This window comes from Echeneis naucrates, chromosome 14 (genome assembly GCF_900963305.1).
Source record: "Echeneis naucrates chromosome 14, fEcheNa1.1, whole genome shotgun sequence".
Classification (NCBI taxonomy): domain Eukaryota; kingdom Metazoa; phylum Chordata; class Actinopteri; order Carangiformes; family Echeneidae; genus Echeneis; species Echeneis naucrates.
In genome coordinates this window covers 2,336,919-2,361,597 of record NC_042524.1, presented here as the reverse complement: position 1 = coordinate 2,361,597, position 24,679 = coordinate 2,336,919, and the positions used below count along the sequence as shown (strand labels likewise).

The 24,679-nt window shown below is 43.1% G+C and overlaps 1 protein-coding gene across 1 annotated transcript; it reads right to left on the bottom strand.

Moving 5' to 3' along the window:
• Nucleotides 1-308: 308 nt before the first annotated feature.
• On the bottom strand, nt 309-23,330 carry arhgef12b (Rho guanine nucleotide exchange factor (GEF) 12b). Its single transcript, XM_029519281.1, has 37 exons — nt 23,265-23,330; nt 15,710-15,801; nt 14,087-14,185; nt 13,961-14,010; nt 13,772-13,829; nt 13,233-13,429; nt 12,407-12,484; nt 12,208-12,327; nt 11,542-11,664; nt 10,134-10,265; nt 9,880-9,978; nt 9,519-9,629; nt 9,099-9,197; nt 8,934-8,976; nt 8,527-8,632; nt 8,301-8,438; nt 8,163-8,195; nt 7,724-7,838; nt 7,349-7,454; nt 6,944-7,171; nt 6,616-6,766; nt 6,291-6,460; nt 6,061-6,207; nt 5,725-5,810; nt 5,391-5,516; nt 4,976-5,090; nt 4,790-4,890; nt 4,629-4,706; nt 4,442-4,517; nt 4,186-4,353; nt 3,867-3,954; nt 3,695-3,775; nt 3,540-3,607; nt 2,918-3,214; nt 2,607-2,831; nt 2,306-2,508; nt 309-2,107 (listed from the first exon to the last, which is right to left on the bottom strand). Exons 1-37 carry the CDS (start codon nt 23,294-23,296, stop codon nt 1,994-1,996), a joined length of 4,353 nt encoding a protein of 1,450 aa, XP_029375141.1. The 5' UTR covers nt 23,297-23,330; the 3' UTR covers nt 309-1,993.
• Nucleotides 23,331-24,679: the final 1,349 nt, after the last annotated feature.

The following is a 24,679-nucleotide window of genomic DNA, read 5'->3' as shown; positions in this document are numbered from 1 at the left end:
AGAAGTAACCAAACGCTGCAGTTTGTTGCTCAGCATTTCTTTTTATGCACATTATTTAATAGCTCGTAAAAATGGCTGCGGTCCCAAATCTTATTACTGTGTCATTTAAACGTATCTTACAATCCACTCAGGACGTGTTAGACTGCTCACAGGAGCAGCTAAAATGAACTGACACCTTTCCAGTAATGTAATAAAATCATATTATTTGAAGACAGGTTAATGCTGCCTGGTTACTTTACCTTTGTTTAAGGTAGTTTGTGTTAAAACACTACATGACTGCACTGTGTGACAAACACAAACACAAAACACACTCGAGATACAGTTGTAATTGTACATTGTACATCTTTTACATTTGATTTTGTATTTTTTTAGGTTATTCTTCTTTATTTTGACTTTTAGTCCAGAAATCAAGGCCATGATGTCGTCTGTGCAGTCTTGTGGCCAAGATATATTGATATATTTGTCATGTCAGTCCAAACATTTAGGTGATGGGTGAATGTTTAGTAGCTGGTACCTAAAACCAAACATATAGACAGAGTGAAGAACCCGAAGAAAACGTCAGGATTTGATTTGTTTTTAGTGTTTATGTATGAAAAAGGTCACTCAGGTTAGTCGGTCACCTCAGAGAGCACAAACAGAAAATAACTTCAATTCATTTTATCCGCTTGTGCGCATGATGTGAAAAGCCTGAATCCGTTACAGAAGCTGCATGCACAACCAGAAAAACAGCAGCGGTGGCGCACAAAGTGAACATTTCTTCTCTTAGCTGCAGTGTTCGTCACTCCGCTAATACAACAGTGATTCTTTAAAGCACCAAGTCAGCGAGCTTCGGTCTGTTCATCCTGTTGAGTTCAGTTCTGTTTTGTTTTTTTATTTCATTTGATGCTACATTCAAGTGCTATGGAGAGTTTTAAAGTCAGATGCTGAGCAGAGTCATTCTTTGTGTGTCAAACTGAGGAGACAACAAGTAAACAAACAGCAGCTCCTGATTCTGTGTGAGACAATTATTCTCTAGAAGAGAAATAAAACTCAACTTATAAACCTGGTTACAGGAATACGTCACAATTTTGATGCACGTGGTTGTTTACAAACATTAATGCTGCCTGCACGTCAGAAATAATATAACAATGAGCGTATTTTTGAAAAGGAGTGAGGAACAAACTCTGCTGCTTTCAGTTCCAAGTAAATAAAATTTGACTTACATAAATGTGCCACAAACAAAGAGGCAAATTTAGGATTTTGATCTTCAGCACTGCAACTGGAAAAGTTTGGCCTCGTTTGTTTAATTAAAAAAAAAAAAAAACCCAGTCTGAGCGAGTAAATTTTTTCTGTTTGTGTTTGTTTGAATTAAACAAAAACAAACAAACAAACAAATCCTTCATTTCTCCTCAGTTTCAGTTTCATGCAAACAAACAGAAAAGAGACTTTGGGGGTGGTGTGAACAACTTCGCTGAACGTTTCTGAATTTGAAAAAGACAGTCGCCGTGATGAATGGTTATTCAGAGCTTTTACACAGTAAGGAAGTGCATCCTGAAGCATATTCGACTTTGCAGCGTGAGGTCTCGCTCATCTCTTCTTGCAGATATTTACATCAAGCTTACAGCAGTGCTCTGAGTCCTGGACAAGTCGGGCTTCACGTCTCTGCTTTGCATCCATGTGACTTCACACTCTTGACTTGCCCTTCTCTGTTTCATGTATCCAGTGTTTAAGATCATTTATGAGCTTGGTTATTATTATTTTTATACCAACGCATGAATTATCTGCAGATAATCCCATAGTTCTGCGGTCCTGCTGGTTTCAGGATTTTCAGTTCACAGTGGAAATTTCATCCACTGATTGCCATGATGTGCCTGAAGTGGGTTGAGGATTGATCACAGCAGAGCTCGACTCGAACGTCCAAGAGAGGACTCAAGTCTGCCGTCACTGAATCCCGTCTGTAAGACATGAGGGACAAAGTGACTGAGGCTCACGGTGAATGTACAGAGGTTGAAAATTAGCGGATCGTTCCCGGCGACTTGGAAAAGGGAAACACACCATAGTTGTCGTCTGAGTCGGTCGTTGTGTCGCTCTGTGATTGCCGCAGCTCGTTGTACTTCATTTCCACCTCCTGGAAACATCATCACAACAAAATGTGACTCGAAGGTTAAAGACAGGTTCAACAAAATGTCTTCTAGATCTCATCTATGAATGAAAATGACGAAAGAACTGCAGTGATGAAATGTCTATGGCAGATTTGTTTTTAAAATGAAGATATCTGTCAGGATAATGCCAATGAGCCATTCAGATGGCTCCCAGTTTTGGATACCTTCAGATACTGCAGGTCGGCCTGGAGGAGCCGCAGGTGTGTCATGAGCTGCCGGCTGAGGTTGGGCCCGCCGCTGCCTCCCGTCTGCGAGGAGGACGACAACAGCTTCCTCATGTCGATGCCCACATCGACTCCCAACCCGCCGTCGTCGTCAGTGCTGCTTTCTTCGCAGCCCACGTTGAAATCCAGAACCACAAAACCACCTGAACGGAGAGGACGGGGCAGGAGGAACGATTCAACAACACATTTCCATTTGATAGGAGAAATACAGCAGAACCGTTAAATCCACAGAAAGCCTCACTGTTGCGTTCGGTCGTCTCCGACGGGTTTGTGTGTCCAGGAGGGAGTTGTGGGTCGTCTTTCTGTGAACTTGTGGCTGCTCGGCTCTCATGGCGAGCAGAAGACGACCCCTTGGGGCTCCCGGGCGTGGAGGCACTGAAGTTCTTTTTCTCCTCTGTCGCCTCCTTCTCCTCCTCCGTCTCTCTGCTCATCATGTGGTTGAAAAGAGCCTGCTTGAGCATCGCCACTAGAAAGAGAAAGAATTCAATTTCAGAACCGAAGCAGGTAAAACCAAAACTATGTGGGTGTCTAATCTGATCTGGGCCGACTTACATGTCTGTAGAGCGTCCTCAGCTTTGGAGGAGGTCACGCCGAACGCGCTGTGCTCCTGGTCCTCGATGGCGATGCCCCGACGTGACCCTTCCTGCTGCAGGAAGGGCAGTCTGTCTGCCAGCTGCCCATCCAGGAAGGCCTCGAGTTCAGCTTCATCCACCTCCTCATCCTCCTCCTCTTCCTCCTGTCTGTCCGCCACAGCCAGCTCTTCTTCCTCGTCCTCTGATTTCATGCCGTCGAAGGGGTTGATACTGGCCAGCGGAGTTTGGATGTCTGGACAGGAAGTGGCGTCTTTATCTGGAATAAAAAAAAAGGGGGGGGGGGGGTGAGGTTGTCTGAAGAAAAAATGCATTTTAAAAGACTTCATTCAAATTTAAAAGCCTTTAAGATGATAAATAATCAGTTTAAAATGATAAAAACGATGACACAATGCCTGTCAGCTTCTAATTCAAAGATTCTGATGAAGAAATAGATGAACAGAAACAAAGTCGAGAGTTATTTCCAATTAACTGTGCTAATGCAGAAAACATTAAATTTACAGCGATATGAATCATAAATCTGTCACATGAAAGCTACAGCCAGCAGACGATCATGATTTTTTTTTTTTTTTTCCAGTCGGTACCTCCACTTGATGTCCCGTTTGGATCTTTACACGGCTGGTCGATGATCTCAATGGCATCTCGCTCAGCGCTGAGAATGAAAAAGACTTACATTAGAAACAATAAAAAATAATAATAATAAATCTAACAGTAACATCAATGCACACATCAGACTCACTCAGACTGGCCGGGAGGTGTGTGGCTGCTGTGAGGTTTGGCCTTCATGGCCTCGGCACGTTGAGTGATCAGGCACTGCCACCTGAGAAAAAAAACAAAAAAAAATGAACAGGTGACAGGAAAAGGAAAAGCAGACGACCATGACGACGCCATGTTTGCAGCGCAAGACTCACGTCCTCTGATCGGACACCGTCTGAGCCATCAGCTCGTAGATCTGAGGCCCGTTTTCCGACATGGACAGCATGAAGAAAGACTTGTTGTCTGATGAGCGCAGAAACCAAACCATGATTATTAATATACATTATTAAGACAGCAGGTAACATCACAAGAGGGAGCAGAAGAACTGGCCTTTAACACAGTTAATGCAGAAACATTTTTCTGCAGGTGAACCAAGTCTGTGAGATATTAGTATAAATCAGGTAGAAGTTATTCTGAGGATTTATCCTCTGGGGATCATAACCCAGGCTCCGTCCCGGAGGATTCGGCTCTCACCTGTCGCCACCGGACGAACCAGCACGGTGTTGAGTTTGATGATGGGGCTGAAGATGTTCTTGGTGTCGGCGGCGCTGGCCGGATTCTTGCCGTGGAACTTGAGGACCAGACGTTCGTCCTGCTTCTGCAGTAAAACCAGAATGTCCTCCAGGAGAATCGTATACAGCTCTGAAAGGAAAACACCGGTCTTTGTTGCTGTGGATTTTATTTCGTACACACGTGGAACACGTCTACTGTCTGAGCTGTCCTTATGTACCGATCGTCTTGTCTTTATTGACTTTCCAGGAGAGAGGTCCCTCGTGCACCATCTTCCTTTTCGTCAGGTCCAGATTCTGCAGGAAAAAAAAAAAAAAACAACAGAGTACAGCTTCATCTCTCCGCCTCCTGTGACCTGATAGAAATAAAAAAAAATAAAAAAAACTACTGTGCTGTCTGTTGGGTACCTTCAGCTCCAGGATCATGGGGTTTTCATTCTGTTTGAGCGAGGAAATGTCCAACCTTCTCTGATATTCCTTCAGCCTCTGTTGAGAGATAAACAGACTGCAGATAAACCTTTCGTTTCCTTTAGCAGACTTAAATATGGCTACGATCCAAATGTGCGTACCTGTATGTTCTCTGCCTCTTTGACGGCCTGGTTGACGTGGTTGAGGATCTTTTTGCAACACTCGCCGGCCTTCTTCACCTTTTTCTTTTCCTCGCCATCCTCTGCACGGAGCAAAACAATGAAAAACCAAATATCTGCATTTGATGCCGATATAAGGAGCGAGAACACGTGTATCCACGATCATACCCGTGTATTTCACGATGTTGTCCAGCAGCAGCGGGTATTTGGTCAGCCTCTGCATCTCTACGGGGATGATATCTTTGAGCTGGAGCCTGCGACACAGACGGTTGCTCTCAGCTTCCTGCAGACAACGAGGTGGAATAAAGAGGATGATCAGCCGTCACCTTCGTAACTCACAGCAAACAAACATATACGACAGCAGGGTAAACCCCTTCAGGAGGGCCATCTCGTTCCCAAAATATCTATGAAATAAAATATTTAAAAAGACTGGAAGTGATTTTATTTCGGACACATTTTGGGATTTGTACAGCCCTGGAAAAATAAACAGGGCGGATTCTTCAAATTCCAGTCATCGTCTGATGTTCGTCTCGAGCACCGTGGTCGTGTTTCCAGAACAAATAAACCGTGCAGACCAGCTGACCTGCATGAATAAGTTGAACCTCTGGTCCTTCTTCTTCTTGGTCTTGATGAGCTCCAGCGCAGACGGCTGGTTACAGCAGAAAGTTCCCACCGCTCGTTTAATCTTCTCCTCTTCCTTGCCGCTGAACTGGAGTCGACACAGAAAAGAAATATTAGTTGTTGCATCGTGTGAGTCAGTATTCTCAGGTGGACTCGACATTTTAGCCAAACTCTGACTGACGTAAGGTTCAGTGGTTCATGTTTTGGTCCGGTTATTAAAACACAAAGCCATCTAATGCATCCTGATGATAATCAGCCTGTTATAAAACTACATACTGAGTTGATGCCGGTCTTACCCACGCCAGCAGATCGTCTCCGATCTGACCGATCACCGACGTCTCGCTCCTCTTCCTGGTCGCCGTCATTTGCTCCGTTATAGAAACTGTGGAGGGAAAGAAATTCAACATTTGGCTCAATTCATAAATTCATTGTTCTCGTGTTGTTCTACTGAAATCATTTCTTCATTAACAACAAATTCATAACCCATGACAGCTGATCTCCCGGCACGGTGGAGCAGTGGTTAGCACGGTCACGTCACAGAAAGCGGGTTCGAATTCTCATTTATCTTGTTGTGCAAACAGAAAAATTGGCAGCTTCAGTAGAAGATGTGAAATGAGTAACTCTGGCGTTACCGTGCAGCTGGATGATCTCCTCCAGGTTGATGAAGATGTGTTTGATGTCGTCGGGGGGGAGGATGCCGTCTCTGTTCAGCCTCTGGTAGAAAACACAGTCCAGCACCTTCAGCGTCCGCAAGTGGGCCCGCTCGGTGTAGAAGAGCTCTGAGGGGGTGAACACAACGGGGATTATTCCATTCGATCACTTTCAGTTTCTAAAATCTTCTCGTGAGGCGTCGCTGACTCACCGTTGATGACTTCCTGCCGTTTGATCTCCTGCGGCGTCAGGCTGGCCAGGACGCCTCGGCTCACCAGACTCTGCCAGTTCGGAAGGTCGTCTTCACACTCGACCTCGCCGCCTTGGTCGTCCTCGCTCTGGACGTCGGCCGAGCTCGCTGCACACTGCACCTCCATCCTGCTGCCGAGCGGACACAGAGGGAGGAGACAGGCGTTTCAAAAGTCACAGATCATAAATTCAAATCCAAAAATCATACATTTCCACCACATTCTCCTTTTACAGACACATAAAAGACTGTCTGAAAATGGTTGGTTTGATTCTGACAGCGTAAATACCTGAATGTCTCCTGATCCTCCTCCTGTAGCTGGTCCAGGTTGGACGGGCTGAAGTCAAACTGAGTGCCGGTCGGAACGAAGACGCCGTCCTGCTGCTCTCCGGCCTGCAGACCGTCTCCAAGTCTGGACGGCATGGGGAACGGAGACAAGTCTGGAGAGTAAAGAGAAAAACAGAACAGTAAGATGAGCATGATTGTTGGATGTGTGTTGGATGTGTGTAAAAAAACAAACAAACAAACAAACAGAACAACAGGTCCTTCCATTCCAACACAAGATTAACTCCACAAAGACTGAGAGATAAAACAGAAGAGAAGCAGGAGTTTCTAACTGGAGTCGGAGTCGTGTCCGCTGGTGTCTGAGGCCTGAACGATGGCGAAGCTGTGCGTCGGGGAGGGCAGAACTTGGGCGCCAGCGTCGGATCCCTCGCTGATCTGATTGGAACGACTCCGTGATCCAGGATTCGAGGCGGCGGAGTCGGGCTGCTCCGGGATGCCGAAGGCCGAATGGGGGGGCTGCTTCGGTGAGCGCTGCTTGTTCATCTCCACGGCCTTACCGACTGCAGAAGGAGCCAGACACACACACAAGCGTAAACATTTAGATGTAAAACAAATACATCCTCCTTTTTCCTGCATCGGGTCGAAATCTGGAGGCTTCACGAAAACACAGATCACTCTGCGTTAAAGCTGAGATGTTTGTGATATTTTAAAGGGCTGAACAGAAGTTTTGTCTTAACCTGAAGTTGAATCCACTCTGCTCAGGCGCCTCGGCGGTCCGAGGATGTTGGGAAAGCGAGGCTTTTTCACCTTCTCCTCTCCCTCCTTCTCAGGCTTGATGCTCTTCTGTTGGTGACAGTGAGACATAGTTTGGCATTTAATTGACTGAACAAGTTAACGATCCACGCAAAACACAATTAAATACTGAGAAAAATCAATTATTAAAATTTTTGCTTTACAATAATGGAGCACAGATCATTAAGCTGAATGTCTTTAATTATTTACCACCAGCTCCATTTCACATTTTTTTATACTTTATACATTATAAATGTCCTCCATTTCTATTGTACAACAGCTGACAGATGATTTAACGTGTTGGTGGAAAAGAGTCCAACCTTAATTTTGGGAAGGAAATTGATTCGTGCTCGTTTGTGCTCGAGGCCTCGAGGTTCCTTCACTTTCACCCCGAGGTGCTTCATGTAGGTGAGAATCACATACTGCATTGTTTGGCTGCAACAACACAAGACGCACAAGCAGGTTGTTATTTAGTGTGTGTGTTTCTCTTTTAACACAACTCCTCCATTGACACATTCAAGAACTGAATGTGCCACACTGTCACACATTCCATTTCTTTACTCTTTAATTAATATTTGAATATATTTAAAATTTTCTTTACTTGTTTCATCTTGAATTTACTCTAATTACTAACACACAAATGTGCGTTAATGTGTATGAAGCACAGATGAGATGATGATTTAAGAAGCTTTCTAAAATGAAGAGAAGCTAAAACAGTTCCCCAAAAGTACACATCGGTGGAAAAACCCCGTCTCTTACCACTTCTCGTCTTCTGAGGGCTGTGAAGTCAACCTGCAATGAGCAACTCCAGGTGAGCGCACACAAAACCACAATAGAAATATAGGAAGTGAATATTTGAATGTGCACGTGTGTGTGTGTGTGCGTTCAGGGACTCACAGGACGTCCTCGATCTTGGAGATGATGTGTTCGGCGCAGGAGCACTCCTTCTCCGAGGCCTGCTGGTCTTTCCCTCGCTCCACGTCCAGCTTGGACAGCTCATCCTCAGCCAGCGTCAGACCCATGCTGCGCTTCTGTCTGCAAAGAAGAAGCGCACAAATGGCACCACACAGAGCGATGGGCGGCTGAGAGCGGTGGCTCGGTGGGCCAGTGATGTGCCTTTTACCTGAAGTCTTCCAGGTTCTTGTGCAGGTCTGGCAGCAGTGTGTCCTGTAACAGCTGGGTGTACTGTTTGCAGAGATCCTCGGGGATTAACTCCAGCCTCCGCTTCTCTGTGTGGACGCCAACACAAACCCCCAAAAGAGAGTCAACCTGCAAGCTCCTCACTGCAACTTTTAACTCAACAAACAACTGAGCACAACAACTTTGAAACTTTTACACCACAGCAGTTTGGATTTTTTCTTTTTTTAAATATAGGAAGAAAAAGCAATGTTATCAGATACTGACAGACAAATTGCACCGGACAAGTGTTTCCCTAATTCAAAATCCGACCCACCTCTGGTTAAAGATTTTCATATTGTTCATAAATAAAAATAAACAAAGACAAATCAAAGACGTCTTTCATGTTCTTACCCAGTTCTGCTCCAATCGTCTCTGGCACGGACACTTTGAGATTCTACAGAGGACAAAAACATTTTAAATAAAATAAAGTGCTGGAAGAAAACAGCGCTTCAGTCAAATTCGCTGGGGAAGGACAAAAAAAAAAACAAAAAAAAACAAGAGAAAATAAGGACTCACCGCTGTTCGATCCATGAAGAGCGAGTGGAACTCCATGAAGAAACGTCGGCTTTCTTTGGAGCTGGTTTGTTTGTGCATGTCAGCGTAGAGGTAACACAGCTGTCGGAGGAATATGAATTATCTGACTATTTCATTGAGCCTCACAGTGATTTAACAGATTACATCATTCACTACAAATAAAACAAGCTTTTCTGTTTCATGTTAGAAAACATATAAACATATAAAAAGTTGTGAGAAAGTGTAAATAGTCTTTTTTTTTTTTTATAACCAATTCAAAATGGACTCATCCTGCTGCTAAGTGTTGTCAGTGAAGCTCTGTGAGCTCTAATTTAAACCGTCATTAGGAACCAGTTATCTAAAGTAAGAGGGATTCAGATAGAGAAGAGAAGTATTTAACATTTTGTTGGTGTGTAAACGTACCAGAGGCACGGGGTCGAACTGTGAGACGACATGATGGAGGAAAACTGCCAGGTGAGCCGGCCGAGACTTCAGCAGGTCGATACTCTGGAAACAGCTGCACTGTCCGTTAATCTGACAGACGCATGCAGAAGGAAACGCAGTTAGCACCTTTTTAATTCATTTCATTTTCACAATAACTATTTGCTTCAGCTTTTTTTTTAGCTGAGGCCTTCAGGTGTCAACTAACCTTTAAGGAAACTTTATAACTGCGTGACTGTTTGTTCCATCACTTCCATATTAATATACATTACTACATAATAATATCATTCTGTATCCAGTCAACCTCACGTCCAGTTATTCTTTCAGTGGCTCCTCCAAATACCTGCTCTTGCTGAGAATCAAAGTAGTCATCCTCCGCTCCAATAATCTGGGGGTGGATGAGGTAAGGCGGATTACCCACAATGCACTGGGCACTGGAGTCCTGGGTGACAGATTCAGGGATAAATGCAGAGATTTGTCATCCTTATTAAATAGCAATTTAACAAATTGTTCACTTGTATCCAACTGAAAATGAGATAAAGGAATTAGAAAGACATGACTTTACTGTGTGTGTGTGTGTGTGTGTGTGTGTCTTACAGCGTCAGTGTTGTCCTCAGCGTTGGCCGATGAGCTGAGTCCGCCTCGCCGGCCGACGTCCGGGCTCTGACAGGGTGTCTCTTTCTTGCCTGGATTTTCTAAGAAGGGGCCACCATGCATCTGAGACACACCCTAACCAAAACACACACACACACACACACACACACACACACGTACAAGTACACATTAATATACAGAGCAACACAACACTTAAGCCAAATTGATTGTTTAGTCTGGTTCTGAATGCTGGGAAATCCCCAGAGATTGGAAAATAAGACAATTTCATCTCTATTTATAGCAGCTGTGATAAAAAGATAATTTGTTATTACAAGGAAGTCTGCGTGAGCTCTATGTTCAGGGGGGGCTTTCTGTTTTGTCTGGATTTAGCATCAGGTCGTGGGTACAGCAGCCAGCAGCACCTGATCTCTGTTTAATAAGGGGGTCTTTTTTTTTTTTTTTTTGGGGGGGGGGTGATAATCATCATGTTCAGGTCAAGAATCTACAAGATGCTTTAACTTAGAAACTGACTGACGTCTTAACTAGTTCTAAAGTGGCACGGTGGTGCAGTGGTTAGAACGCAGGCCTTTTGTTCTCTCTTTGTCTGTATCGGTTTCCTCCATGTCCTCCGTCTTCCTGCCGCCGTCCAAAGACAATTAATAGGAGACTGTAAATGGCCCATATGTGTGTGTGTGTGTGTGTGTGCGAGTTAATGTGTGTCTATATGTCGGCCACGTGACTGACTGGCGGCCCGTCCAGGATGTATCCCACCCTCGCCAATGTCAGCCTGTTTGTCTGCAGACCCCCCGTGGCTTTGCTGGCGTAAACAGGGTAGAAATTAGATGGATGGACAAAACTGTGAAAAATGTCCATTAGTGACATCTTCAGATCGGACAACAACCTCTTTTCGCCAGCAGAGTCCAGCTGAGTTTCTTATTTAATCCAAAACTGATGAAAAAGTTACCGCCGTGTGTGACAGACTGTCCTGCTTTGAACAGCTCTGAGCCATAGCTTTATTTATTTAAATATCTCTGAAACAGAGCCGAGCATAAAGATATTTCAAAGGAAAAGTGTATTAAAAAGCTATTTAAAGACCTAAGTTAAATATTATCTGAGAAAGCACGAGTTATCTTTAAAAGAAAGACATTTACTGCAGCCGTCAGAACACGTTTCTACTGCCGACATTCAGTTTTATCCCTTTTTTTAATTGTTGATTGATATAAATGCAGGAAATTTGTACTTTAAAATGTACAAAATAAAAAAAAAAAAAGAAAGTAGAAGTCAATGGCTAAACTTAAACTACAGAGTGTCTGTTTGGTTAGTACATTAAACAGGTAATGAGTGAAACTCCAGGTTCATAACACACATCAGCACAAAGTGATTCAACACAAGCTGCTGTTTTTATACCCACGGAGTTATTATTAGTCGAGGGCCTGTCGTTGCCGCCGTCACCCCCCGAGGATGAAGCTGGTTCCTTCGCAGGAGGCCCGCCGTCGACCCCCACCTCAGCCTCCCTGGACACAGTGACTCCATCCTGAGACACACACATGAGAAGTCCACGATCTTATCAGGAACAATTACCAAAGGTCACGCAGACAAAAGAGCTGGAAGTGGCACGAGGGGCTCGAGCTTGATCCACACAGCAGAGAAATAATGATGTTGAGGTAAACTCATTTACTCCTCATCATCGTGGACAGATGACGCAGCTGCGAGCCTCCTCCTCCTCTTCAGTTAACTATTAAATCATTTCTGTTTGATGGTTGGACCACATTTATTCATGTTTCTATTATTTATTAACGATTAGGAGACTCCACTGGAAAATAAGGGGAGCCACGTGATGCTGGTCTTTAATCTGTTGATCTACAACGCCACAGCTGTGAATGTTGAGTTTTACAGGTGGACAAATGATTTATGGTAACATATTTGTAATAACAATCAATGATATAATAATAACTACCTGTGATAACAGTGCTGACTTCTCTAGTTATCAACATTTAGCTTTCTTCAAACAACAAAGGTTGGAGATTTATCTTGTTTCTGGAGTTTGGAAAATAAACTGAAATAACACGTTTGGTACCTGGATCAGTGTCGTCGCTTTGCCGAGCTGCTCCTGCAGCCGTGAAATGTGCTTCTTCGCCTCCTGGATCTCCTTCACCAGCTTGGGTCGGGGTTTTCTGCTGCACTCCTCCTCCTTCGCCTTCACGCAAACGTTTAAATCCCAGTTTAGGTGGAAATATAAATCGGCATGAATTTACATAAAGGTATCCCACACACACCTGTAAGTCCAGCTGCTCTTTGGTTAACATCTTTTGCAAGTTGTCGATCATGTGGCTACGCATGAGTTTGCTCTCATCCTAAAAGAGGCAATAAAGAGGAAGCAGCTGAAGTCAGATTAAAATGAATGTTCCTGTAACATATAAAGCAACTCAAGTGAGAAAAACTGAAGTGATACTCAACTGAAAGTGAAGAAGAGGAAAGGGGAACAGAAGGACAGTCATAAATGAATTAAATAAATTCACATCGAATGATAAAATAAACTGTATAATTATGGTGCAAACAATTAGATCATTCTAACATGGAAGAATTTATTCAGCAGACTGAATGAAACAGATTGTTGACACTGTGCAGCATTTTTCAGAGAAATGGACTGAAACGATGTGGCCAATCAAAAATAATGAGCTGTAATAATGCGTGGGCCGTGCCAGAGAGATAAGCCTCTGACGTCATGACTCTTATCACGGCTTAAAACAACATCACGCAGAGCGTTACACATTCAGTTCAGTACCCAGACGCAACAGCACAATCCACACAACATAAAATAAGCATGAAGTTCCTGCACAGTGCGTCTGAACACAGAATGCATTTTTATATCATTTTAAAAAGCTTATTTTACAAATTACACTTCCTTAATTCAGTTTAATTGGATCAGTCCATCCGTCTGATTACTCTTACTTAAAAGATTAAACACAAACTTTAAGGCTGACTTTAACAGGAAAGTTAGATCTGTAATCTGTAGATTATAAATAAGAGTAGTTTGTGTCACATCTCAGTAATTTATTCACTCATTCAAGCCAGTCAATATCAAAAGTATGTGGTCCCTACCCCATCAGGTGGAGGGGGGGTCACCTGCTCTTGGCTGCAACGCTCCCCGCCTGGTAGCACGGGTGAGGTCGGCACAGAGAGAGAGGAGGGAGTGCTGAAATCTGCCCCTTCCTCCTTTGCATCCTCTTCCTCCTCCAGGGGGATCTGAGGAAGGCCCGGAGGCCTCCCCAGCACCGTCAGGGCGACATAGGAGCCCGCTGCGAGGAGTCATGAGAAAGGAATGAAGGGAAAGAACAACACTGATACATGCATCAAGGTCCGGCTGCAGACCGAGCGGGGAGCAGGAAGCCCCCCCGACTTTTCTCTACAAATTAAACACATTTGTTAAACGGAGGTTTTAACAGCTAAAGCACAAAGGGGCGTGCGTTGCGTTCATGTGTGGTTGATGGACAGCTGGTTAAGCCTATCATAAGCAGCTGCGGGAGTTGATGTGCTGAGATGTTGATTTTATTTTAAACAGCAAAAAGTAGCAGCAAATGAAAAAAAAAAAAAACTCAGTTTCAAAGATGTTCATCGCTAACTCCTCACGAAATACTCACATTTTATCAGCTTTACAACCTCTATGTGGTTGGAATGTGTAACTAAGGTCCCATTAACCTGCCAAGAGAGTTTAAGATTATTATGGATTGTTGTTATCATTAAAAGCATTTAAAACTTGATGTCTCTCAGAAAATAGAGTTGATCTGAGATGAGGAGGAAAAAGGCAGACAAAAGAGGGAGAGACTCACCTTGATGATCCTGTCTCCTGTCTGGACGCCTGCTCGCATTGCCGCCCCATCTATAACACAAAAGACCAAACTCAGAGGTGTTGACTTTACGTGCGCAGTGATTTGGGGTTTGTACGTGAGCATCACCTTCTTTGACCAGCTGCACAAACACGGGGTTGTCTCCGCTGACGGTCAGCCCGAAGCCATTTTCATCTCTCTGGATTATCACACAACGCTGGACAAGACCTGCACACAAAGACAAACACACACCGTGTTACCTTATAAGATATATGTACATGACAGTTAGTCACAGAAGAGTCCTCACTAACAGACTCACAATGAATACGGTGTTTTATTTACAGCCCAACTGTTTTGTGTATATTTTTCAGATTTAATACACAACTGAAGAATTTTGCCTCGGACTGTTTGGCACAGAGTATCTGGAATACTGGTTGTCTGGTGGAGTCGAATCCTTTCACACAGGAAGAGACAAATCAAGACCAGAGAAGGGTTTTAAATAGCCTTTTTCCGAGAAAACTGGAAACAACCACAAGAGACCCTTTCTGCTCTCTTGTCTCTGAGAGCTTTTGTGTAAAATATCATCTGTGGAAACATAAAAAAAAAAAGAAAAAAAAAAAAGTTCCTCATCGCTGACAAGTGCTCAATGCAAATGGACACATGCAGCACTTTGTTATCTCTCATTATTCCCTGACTTTTCCTGGAAAAACAACCCTCAAAGGTAAGATGTGGGGAAATAACAGACTCGGAGCATCTCTAAAAATGTCTCCTCGCCACAATGCAGGCAGGTCCTCCGACAGCTATAAAGGAACTGCAGGAAACGCTGTGCACATTTTCAGACTGCAGTGCAGAACATCCTGACGACTGTGACCTTATTCTGCGGAAAACTGCAAAGGACACATATCTGAGCTGTTATTTGTACAATTGCTAATGAGTCTCGTGTTTGCTGGATGCTTCTGTTTCAGCAAGGAAAAGACTTTTTATGCAGAAGACGCACGCAGAATTATATACATTGTACAGAACCCCGGACAAGGTGAACAGCTTGAACAAGGAGCGGGCGGTGCAAACACACGTAGACATAATGAACGTATTGTAGTGAAAGCTTTGGACTTCTGTGCACAAAGAACAGCTGTATGATTACAGGTGGGTTGAAATCTGTTCTGCTGGTGGATGCTGACTGGGTATCCAATTAAAACTGAACGTTATGTGAAGAAGTAGAGAAACGAGAAATCCCACAGCCGTGTGCCAGAGGGACAGCGAATAGCACCCGTGTAAATCTGCCACATCTTCACGACCCTGTGAAATCAGACACGTTTCTCGACCCAGCGGTGTCAGCGAACGTCTCCCCGCGCTCCGACTTCTCGGACACGCTGAAGTCTGCAAAGATCAAGAGGCGTTCTTCCTGCAGCCGCCGAGGAAGTTTAGCGACGTAGTCATTTTCCTTCTCCCACTTCAAAGCATAATCTGAGTGAGCTGAGTGGATAATTTTCTGGCCTCCATGTAAGAGCCTCCAGACTCCAGGGTGAAGAAAAGGGCAGGAAGGATTAATGTCGACCCCGCAACCCAGGCAACCACCTTAACAATTTGTTTCTGAGAGCTGCCAACATCCACACCATCTCCCCTCTCTTCCCTCACCGGCCTCCAGAGTAAAAAATGTGGAACAGCTGATTGTTTTAAAAATGGAAACCATAATAAAACCCAAAGACATAAATTCAAAAGGACTTGCGCGTAACAGACGGCATGCTCTCTTACCTGTTGGATCAAATTCATGTTTGAGGGAGACGGAGGATTTGTCATTCTTCGGTTTCTTGTCTGTGGGGTCTTTGTTGAGAATGCTTGGGGTCCTAAAGAAAGTGAGACAAAAAGACTTAAGCATTCAAATTCAACTATAGATATTAATAATCTACCTCTAAATCTCCAAATGCCCCTCCTGGCTCGCTGTTTGAAATTCAACATCAGACTTGAGAAGCTCCAGCTACTCAGATCTCCAAACTTATGATGCACAATTATGGAGCCGGCTACAGTTAGGCTCTTTGGAGTGATGCCCAACCGAACAAATAACGAGTACACAGCTTGTAGAACAATGCACGTTTTTGAAAAATATATATTTATATATGATGATCTCTTTGGGAGGTAAAGCCCAGAACATTTTCACCTTCATGCCAATGACTCAATCAGTCAATCATACACGTGGTGTTTTCCCAAAATGAAGATATAACAGGGCAAAGAGAGCCGGACTGAAATGAACACACACACACAAGATGGAACAACATCAAAGCTCTTATTATTTATCATGTGGAACACACACAGCTCCAGGCTGCACACCGTCAGCAGTCAGAAGTTCGGTGTATGGTTCTCCAGTTGACAGTCTAATAGTGAATAAATTACAGACTGCGCTTTATATTTAAACTGCATTTCCTTCATGGGAGCTCAGCTTGATGGTGGTGGTGATTTATTTATTAATAGCACAGCTCCGACCCCCGCCCTCAGCACCTCCTACTTGTTCCGCAAGAGGGGGTTTTGTTTGTGCTGCTGTTCCTCCCTCGGACAATGGGGGCCCAGGGCCTCTGACAATGGCTCCCACGTCAGGGCCAACTTACTAAACTGTGGCTTTGTGAGACAGATTCCCGGAAACGGAGACTAGGGGTTTTTGGCTCTGCTCCAGTTTCCTGAATGTGGGAGAGGGCTGGGAAAGAAACAGAGGAGAAGGGGGGAGGGGGAGGAGGAGGAGGAGGAGGCGGCGCACAAGTGTCTTTGAAGGAAGACAGAAGGCCAGGCGAAGGAAACCTCAACTCAGCTCCCAGAGTGTGTGAGACGAGCCTAACACTGCAGAGAAAAGTGATGAAATGATCCAGAAAACCTAAAAAAGGTTCTCTGTGCATCTGAGAGGAAAGTGAAATGACTCCACAACAAACTGTCACAGTTACAGACAAAACGCTGGAAATGATGTTGAACAGGAGAGTATGAGGGCGACGGGGCGGCCCGCTGAGGGAGCCTCCTTGCTGTGGTCGGACCAGATTAGCAGCTGATAAGACGCGGCGAGACGAGGACAGACTGCATCCTGCTCAGTGGGTGGCAGCTAAGAAACGACTGCTGGCTGAGACGGAGATATTCACCTTCCAGCGTCGCACTTTGTTTTGCACACTTAAGTGTCCAAAAATCAGCAAGACAACATCAAAGCCTGCTTAAAGCTTCTGCCTCCCTCCATTTAAGATGACTCAATCTTTGTTCAGACACAATAACTGAACTGAGCGACCTGCTTTTATAAGGAGAAGTCACACAGACAATATTACATGACTCACAATTGGCTTAGATCAGCTGCGATTCGTCCCAACAAGAACATGAACTGCTTTAAAAAAAAAAAAAAAAAAAATGTTGCTGAACGCACAAACAAAATGAAGCTGTTGAAAAACGCTGATTTAATAATCTGGATCTTGTTTCATTTCACTTCTGAAGTCTGGGTTGATTCTGAGCAAATTCAACAATGATGGCTCCATTTCTGTCGTAACACAAGACAACACACTTTGAATTTGTCATTGTTCTAACTTGCATCTTCCCGAGGCCACAGTTTTTATTTTTTATAGGCTGTGCAGAATAAACAGGGAGGATCATTTTATTAGCTGGAGGAGATTTTTACAAAACAAATGATCTGGTAGCTGCTCTGTACTGAACAGATGAATGGCAGCACTGTTTCTAAAAGGCCTAAAAATATCTTTGGAGCTTCTGTGCTGCATTTTCTTGTCACTTATCAGCTGATGAATTACCAGGACATATGTAATATGGTGATATCAGCTGATGGATCCTCCGGGCTCTGCTCACAACATGTTAAAGTTTCAGAAGTTCACAAACACACAGGTCTGCAGAGGAAAAGTGTCTGTGTGAGATGTGAAAAGGAATCACTGATTATCTCGTCGTATTGGTGTCACACAGTTGGGATAAAAGTCTGCTGGCCAATTTGTTCAGACTTTCTGCAGTTGTCTTGTCTACAGTTATCAAAGAAGGACAGGAAAAAAAAAAAAGAAAACAACCATCCAGCAGTCCACTTGGGCCTCAGATGCCAAAAATACCAGATAATTCCTCTGGGATGATAACAGCAAAGGGCTCAGCTCCACAGGCTGGGAGAAAAGAGCCCAGTGAGAAAGAATCTCAACCTCCAAACACACCAGAAAAGTGAAGGCGGGTGAGATCTTAGATTTTATAACTGTCATCAAATCCCATGACGACGCCGAAATCAGGAAAGTGTCGGATTATTTCTCGATCCAAAGTACATTAGTTCCTCTGCAGCTGGAGCTTTTAGGAAATGTTTCCTCCAACAGGGGTAAATTGTGTGTTTGTTGAGAACTATTTTCAGCAGCGGATGGATACACAAACTAAAGAAGTTCATGGAAATAAACAAACCTGTCGCTGGGTTTATGGAGAGAGTGGCATTCTGGTTCAGAGAGAAAGGGAGAGAAATTGTCAACTGAATTAACTCATCAAGTATCAGTCAAACACGTAAGACAAATGTTTCATAGAATAAAGTTTGAAAACTTAAACAACAAAACAACCTCAAATAATCCGCTCTTTATCTCCCATCACCAAATATGAGGATTACATTACTGGAAACAGTCTGCAATATAAATAAAGCTTTAATGTTGTAAGTCCCCGAGCCGATGATGTGTTGATAAGCTCTCTGAGCTCATAAATCATGTTAATGTGTAATTTAGATCTTGAAGGCTGTTTCCTCTTGAAGCTCTCTGCTGATTTATCACAGAATAAAAACTGTACATTCATTCTGAGATCTGAACAGTAAAACCCCTGCAGGCTGCCCGACACAGCAGAATCTGGATCAGGGAATAAACCTTTGGGAGGAGGATGAAACGTGCAGCTGACAGATCTGCAGAAATGGTGTGACACGCTGAGCAGTCTCAAAGGAAGCTTCACGACATCTCTTATGAGTGAGTTTTTCTTGTCACGCAGTTTTAAAAGAATTTCACACATTTGTATTGTGATGGATTATCAATCTGAAGACGTTTGTTTGTCGTGGCAGAGCTTTCCCGCTCATCCTTGGCCTAAAAGTTATTTTTCAGGACCGACACAGCTCTGAACATGCATCTTTTGGATCGGCTGTTTGATGATTTGCATTCAATTTAGATTAAATGAGCTCTAATAGGAAGATTCAGATGAATTCAAAAAGAAGAATCTCAGCAAACATCTGGACTAGACTGGATTTCTTGTGAATCCATCTTCAGCAAGACTGAGACCCCAAAAATACACAAAAAAAAAAAAAAACTGTTCTTCCAAGATCGGACTCTCTAACTGCAATCATTGCCCTTTAAGTCAACTTCAATATCACAGATTATTAGATGAACCTTTTACAGTCTTCCAGTTCCTTTGTGGTTGTTTAGAGTCTTTTTGCGGTTGTCTCTTTGGAAGTTATCGACCTCGATTGAAAGACACAAAATTACCACAAAAAAACAAAACAAAACAAAACATGAAAATATATTCAGCCAAATGCCTCGAGCAGTCAGCCTGTTGGATTATCTACCATGGCCTGGAAAACAGAAACTACCATTTCTTTGAAACATTTCAGGAGCCTCCTGCAACTTTCCAAATACAAAGAAATGCACAACATTTACCAATCACAATGGGGTTTTTAATTTTAATTTATGGGGTGAAATACAGCTGATCCCAGAGCTTTAGGGTGCTGGGGTGTCAGCAGTAACATGGCAGCGAGCTCTGTCTGGCCGGTAGCCTTCCCGCAGTGATGCGTCACCACCGGCACTGTCAGTCAGCCAGGAAGAGTCGGCGGACTGTTGGGCCCGACAGACATTGTTTAACAGTGATGTCACCACTTCCCGTCAAAGCCCGGGGTAAGGTGGACCGAGGGGGGCGGTTCAGCGGGGTGGGGGAAAAAAAAAAAAAAACACAGATCAGCAAAACTGTGTGACAAAGAGCTGAAGCGCTGGTCCACAGCCTGTGGCAATGAACACGAGCTGGAGATGATGCTGCAGTGAAACAGCCAAACACTCACAAAAAGAAAGAGGAGCACGGCTAATTGTGGTGATTTTCCTTTGTGAGAATCACAAAGACTGCAGGCTGCGTGACGTTAAATAATAACTGACCTGTCAACACGTCTCCACCTGATATATGTGTGATCTTCATTCACGGATTCGTGTTGCTGAAAGACTAAGTCCATTGGTCTCCATGGATAACAGAGCACAATCATTTAACTGGAACAATGACAATAAAAGTCATGTTCAAATAAACCTTTTCTTTCCTCCTCTTTAAAAAAGGTTTAACAGGCTGCTGCTACTTCCCAAACTGTGGTTCCAACATGAGCTGCACTGGAGACAGGATGGTTTTACACCCCATGCTGGCGTGGCTCTCACATCCTGACAGTAAATTATCACAAATGCTAGGAGAAACTTTGCAGGCTCCTCAAACTAAATTCTTCTCACTGAGAAACCTTTGAACATCGTCCAAAATGAAGCGGGGTTGGCACAAGTGTTGCTGGGTGACTGTGGTGCCCTTTTTCTTTTTTTTTTTTTTTGCAGCACAGCCTCCAGCAGCAACCTTCAACATCCACAGATGAGCGTGTCACATTTACACAGTGAGCCAACATCATGTTGTCGTAGGAGAGCCGTAACTTCAGAGATGTGGAGCCTGCTCGGGGCTCGGCCTTCGTCTCTGAGCTCATGATGCAGAGACGTGACAGGATCAGCAGTGAGATTCAAATACAATTCATTTGCTAGTAAAAACACAGTGCAAACTGACACGGATGAAACGCAGCAGCAACCTCTGACAGGATACGACAAAGTGTGTTTGCTGCACGGTACGTTGAACATGTGTTTTTCCACTCTGCTGGGAAATTAGCAAACTGACAATCTGAATTTATTAACATGAGGGCTGATGATTCAATATTCAACATGATGTGGAAATAGATTGAGTACTCAATGACCTGAACGTTTCAGATTCTTATCCCTTTCTCCAGTCTCTACACTTCAGTTTGCTGAATAATGTTGTATTGGAGCCTTAATTGATGAATCCAAACAAGACACAGACATTAAAACTAAGATAACCAGCTGCTGAAGTTACAGTCAAACTCCACGAAACAGATCAGTATATATCGGCAGTGTTCATTATCTGAAGAGGAGACAGTTTTCCCAGCACTATCACACAATGACTCCACTGTTTAAACGGCTAAATTTAATCACAGCAACATTGCCCATATGCTTAAAATAAAAGGAAGTGGTATTTTCAGAGTTTAAAAAAGGCCCAGAGCTTTTTCTGCTGGTTCTACTCTATAAAGGCCAGTCGTTTCCTTTACTGAAATTTTCATTTCTCCTTTTGGATTAAGGGGACACTTCACAGCGTCTATTTCTCTGTGATACAAATAGATCTTTTAAGTGTGACTGCATGAGAGGATCAGACTTCTTCTTTCAATTTGTGTTTGAGTAGATAATTTTGTGTCAATTGTCTATTTCATGGGTTTGTTTGTTTAGTTTTTTAACCCAGAAAAGAGGTTAAAGGTAAAAAGTGACATGCACAGTTTTTGTTAAGTCAATTAAGTCATTGACAGAAAATATTCAGTCAATATGAAGATTAAAAAAAAAACAGGGAAACTATCTCTGTCCAATATCCAATATACCACCTACTGACACGTTTAATGATCCCGAAGTAATAAGACATCCTGTGTCCGAGTCCCTTAATCTGCTCACGGACAAAAATGTAAAGATGTTTAAAGGGGGAGTCACGTGCTGCTCCTGTTTCATGACAAACAGCATTCAGGCACAGTGATCATCTAATCACCACAGCTTCCTGAAGTCTTATCTTCTCACTGAGGTTGCCAGGCTTGCCGTCATTCTGTGCGTAAAGACTCCAAAACTTTTGCTCAGTGACAATATCTGGCATTAAACAAACTTTAAAAAAAAAAATAAAAAAAAAAAAAAATGGTATTTGCAGGTGTAATTCTCGTCTTTATTCTAATCTGTCCTTTAGTATTCACGTTGTGTATTCTTCAGGTGAGATTTTTTAGAGTTGGGCCGCTTGTTAAGGTCTCATGCTGCTCTTGCTTTACATACGTGTTTCATCTAAATGCCATATATAATTACTGCTGTTGGTCCCTCCGTTGTTCATGGTTGTAATGTTCAGAAAATTAAAAGGCTCATTGTTCTATAAAGTGGGAAAGCAGACAAACTGCTCTGTCCTCTCTGCAGGCTGAAGGTCAAGAAATCAAATGACTTTGTTTGCCTTTCCGAGGCAGTCATGTGTGCCTTTATTTTGGCGTTTCCTCAGAGGAAACTCCTGATTACTGAGCATAAAAATATACAAGTGACTTATGTCGGATGGAATCTGAAAAGCTGAAAGTCAACTGGTAATGTTCCTACAATATTTCACCTCATATGGTTCTTGTGGACATGGAAAACCAAGCTGTTCCAAGCTGATACCAGCGAACACCAGAGCTGCAAGATTTTATCCAACTTTATCAGGGACTTTACCTCTCAGCCAAGAACCAGACAAAAAAGGACACAAAAGAGATGTTTTCCCGTGAATTAGTCTGTCTGTTCTGCTGTCAATACAGGGAAGTCATGAAATTGCAGGTTAATGTGAGTCAGAGCTGGAGTTTTTGTGTTTGATGGCTCGTAGATGAACACGCTGTGAATGAAACATAAGAAGCTGTCAAAGACTTTTCTGAACCTCCACATGTGCTCCGGAAAGATTTTTAAGGAAAAAAGAAGCCAGATAACAATAAATGTGCTCCAGATAAAACTTTTTACCAAAAGGTGGGACGTGCTCTTCAGCATCCTCACCTGCAGGTCATCAGGAAAGGAAAAAAGCTCTGGGAGCTTTCAGTAAGCTTCAGGTAAAGAATGTTGTAATTCCAGAAATATTCCTTCTGCTGGTTTGACACCATAGACTGTCATTAAAAGTGAAAAGGGATATAACTTGTCACTGGGAAAACTTTTACGAACTCCGTTATGAAACATGTACATTTAGGCTTGATTTGAATTTCCCAGAGAAATATTAAATATAATAAATCATAGAAAAAAACTTGCAAGAAATAACGAAGGCCTGTGCTCAATCCGGCGTATAGCTGATAAATAAAAACGCCTTTAAAATTGGGATTAAAGACAACACATGACATATTATGTTCTCGTTCTAGGCTATATTTCCGAACAAGCAATGCAAGCTTAAATTAAAGGATTTTTTTAATGGAGTTTCGCTTTTTTAGGTACATTTATGAACAGGACAGAAAGACGTTTTATCCCCATAAAATGTCAACAAATACACTTGAAATTCATTGAAATCAGAGAAGAACACCTACCTGTCAGTGAGTGTGGACTGTGTGTCGCTCATTGGGCTTCCCTTCAGTTTCCAAACACCTCACCGGAATAACATCTTCCAGATAAACCTCCTTTTATTTTATTTATTTTATTAAAACGACTCCTGGATTTTCTCTCCTCTGTGTCCGACCATGTCCTGCTATGTCAAAGAGCTTTTAATCTTTTGTTATTTCGCTGTGAAATGCTGCTTAAAGGTCCCAGGACGGTAAAAGTCACTATTTATTTATGACCAGCATCGATAATAAAGCCTGAAATCCAGAGTTGCAGGAAAAGAGGGAAAAAGTGCTACTTTCTTCTTTTGGGGTGTGAAGGGAGTTAATTCGTCAGCAGCTGCATGCATCGGAGGAGATATCTGGAAAAAACCAGGAGAAGTTTCTGCAAATGTTTCTCAGATTACCTCCAAGATGAGAAGAGAAGAAAAAAAAAATCTATTTTCCAATCGGAAATACTTCCATGATGACACTCCAGCCAGCTCCTGATGCCCCGGGGGAAGAATTGCGTCAAACTTTTAGGTTGTTGAATCCGAAACGAAAACTTTGTATTCTTCTTGTTTCCGCCGCGGCTCCTTTTTTCTGGAAGCGCTGCGGTTTCTGTCGCATCCTCATCCAGCTCTGCTCGCTTTGCACAACAGCTTTTGGGCTTTTTTGTGTGATGCAAATGGAAAAAAAGGAAATGCTTCACCCCCCCCAACCTCCACCTCCACTCCCCCTACAAGAGTGAAAAAGAGGAGGAAAACCCACCTTCTGTCCCGCTGCGTTCAAGAGCCCCTCGTACTTCACAGAACTCCCAGAGTCTGTCGCTCCCAAATAGTCCCCAAAATGATGGCTGTGGTGAAATGAATAGTTAAATTATAATGATCAATGAATTCGTGTTTAGAGATCACCGATTACCAATCAAGACCAGTAAAATCTTATTTTGGCCCGTAACAAGCCATCGGAATCATATTGTGTGTCACTAATCTAAATCTGGAGGTGCAAAATAAATGGAGGACATTTTTGGTGTGTCTGAACTGTAGTAGACCAGAAATATGGAGCAGCAGAAAGAGACATTAAGAGACACTAACTTAAGTCGTGGTGTCACAGTGTTTGACTTCAACATGTGTAGATGCAGAACACATTTAAACAGAGTTTCTGTTTAACCAAAAAGGTGTGCTGGCATTACTGATGCTCCGTTTTTATTTATTTATTTTTTATTTAATTAATTTTTGACACCACACAGTTCCATTATATTCTGTTCTATTTTATTCTAATTTGTTCTAATCAATATTGTCGCTGTAATTGAGAATTGTCTGTGAACCGAAGTTTAGTTGTAGTTCTCTCTGCGGCCTGGTGGTGGCAGCACTGTGACGCTCATACAGCTGTCGCTTCATATTTCCTACGAAGAAGAAGAAGCCCAA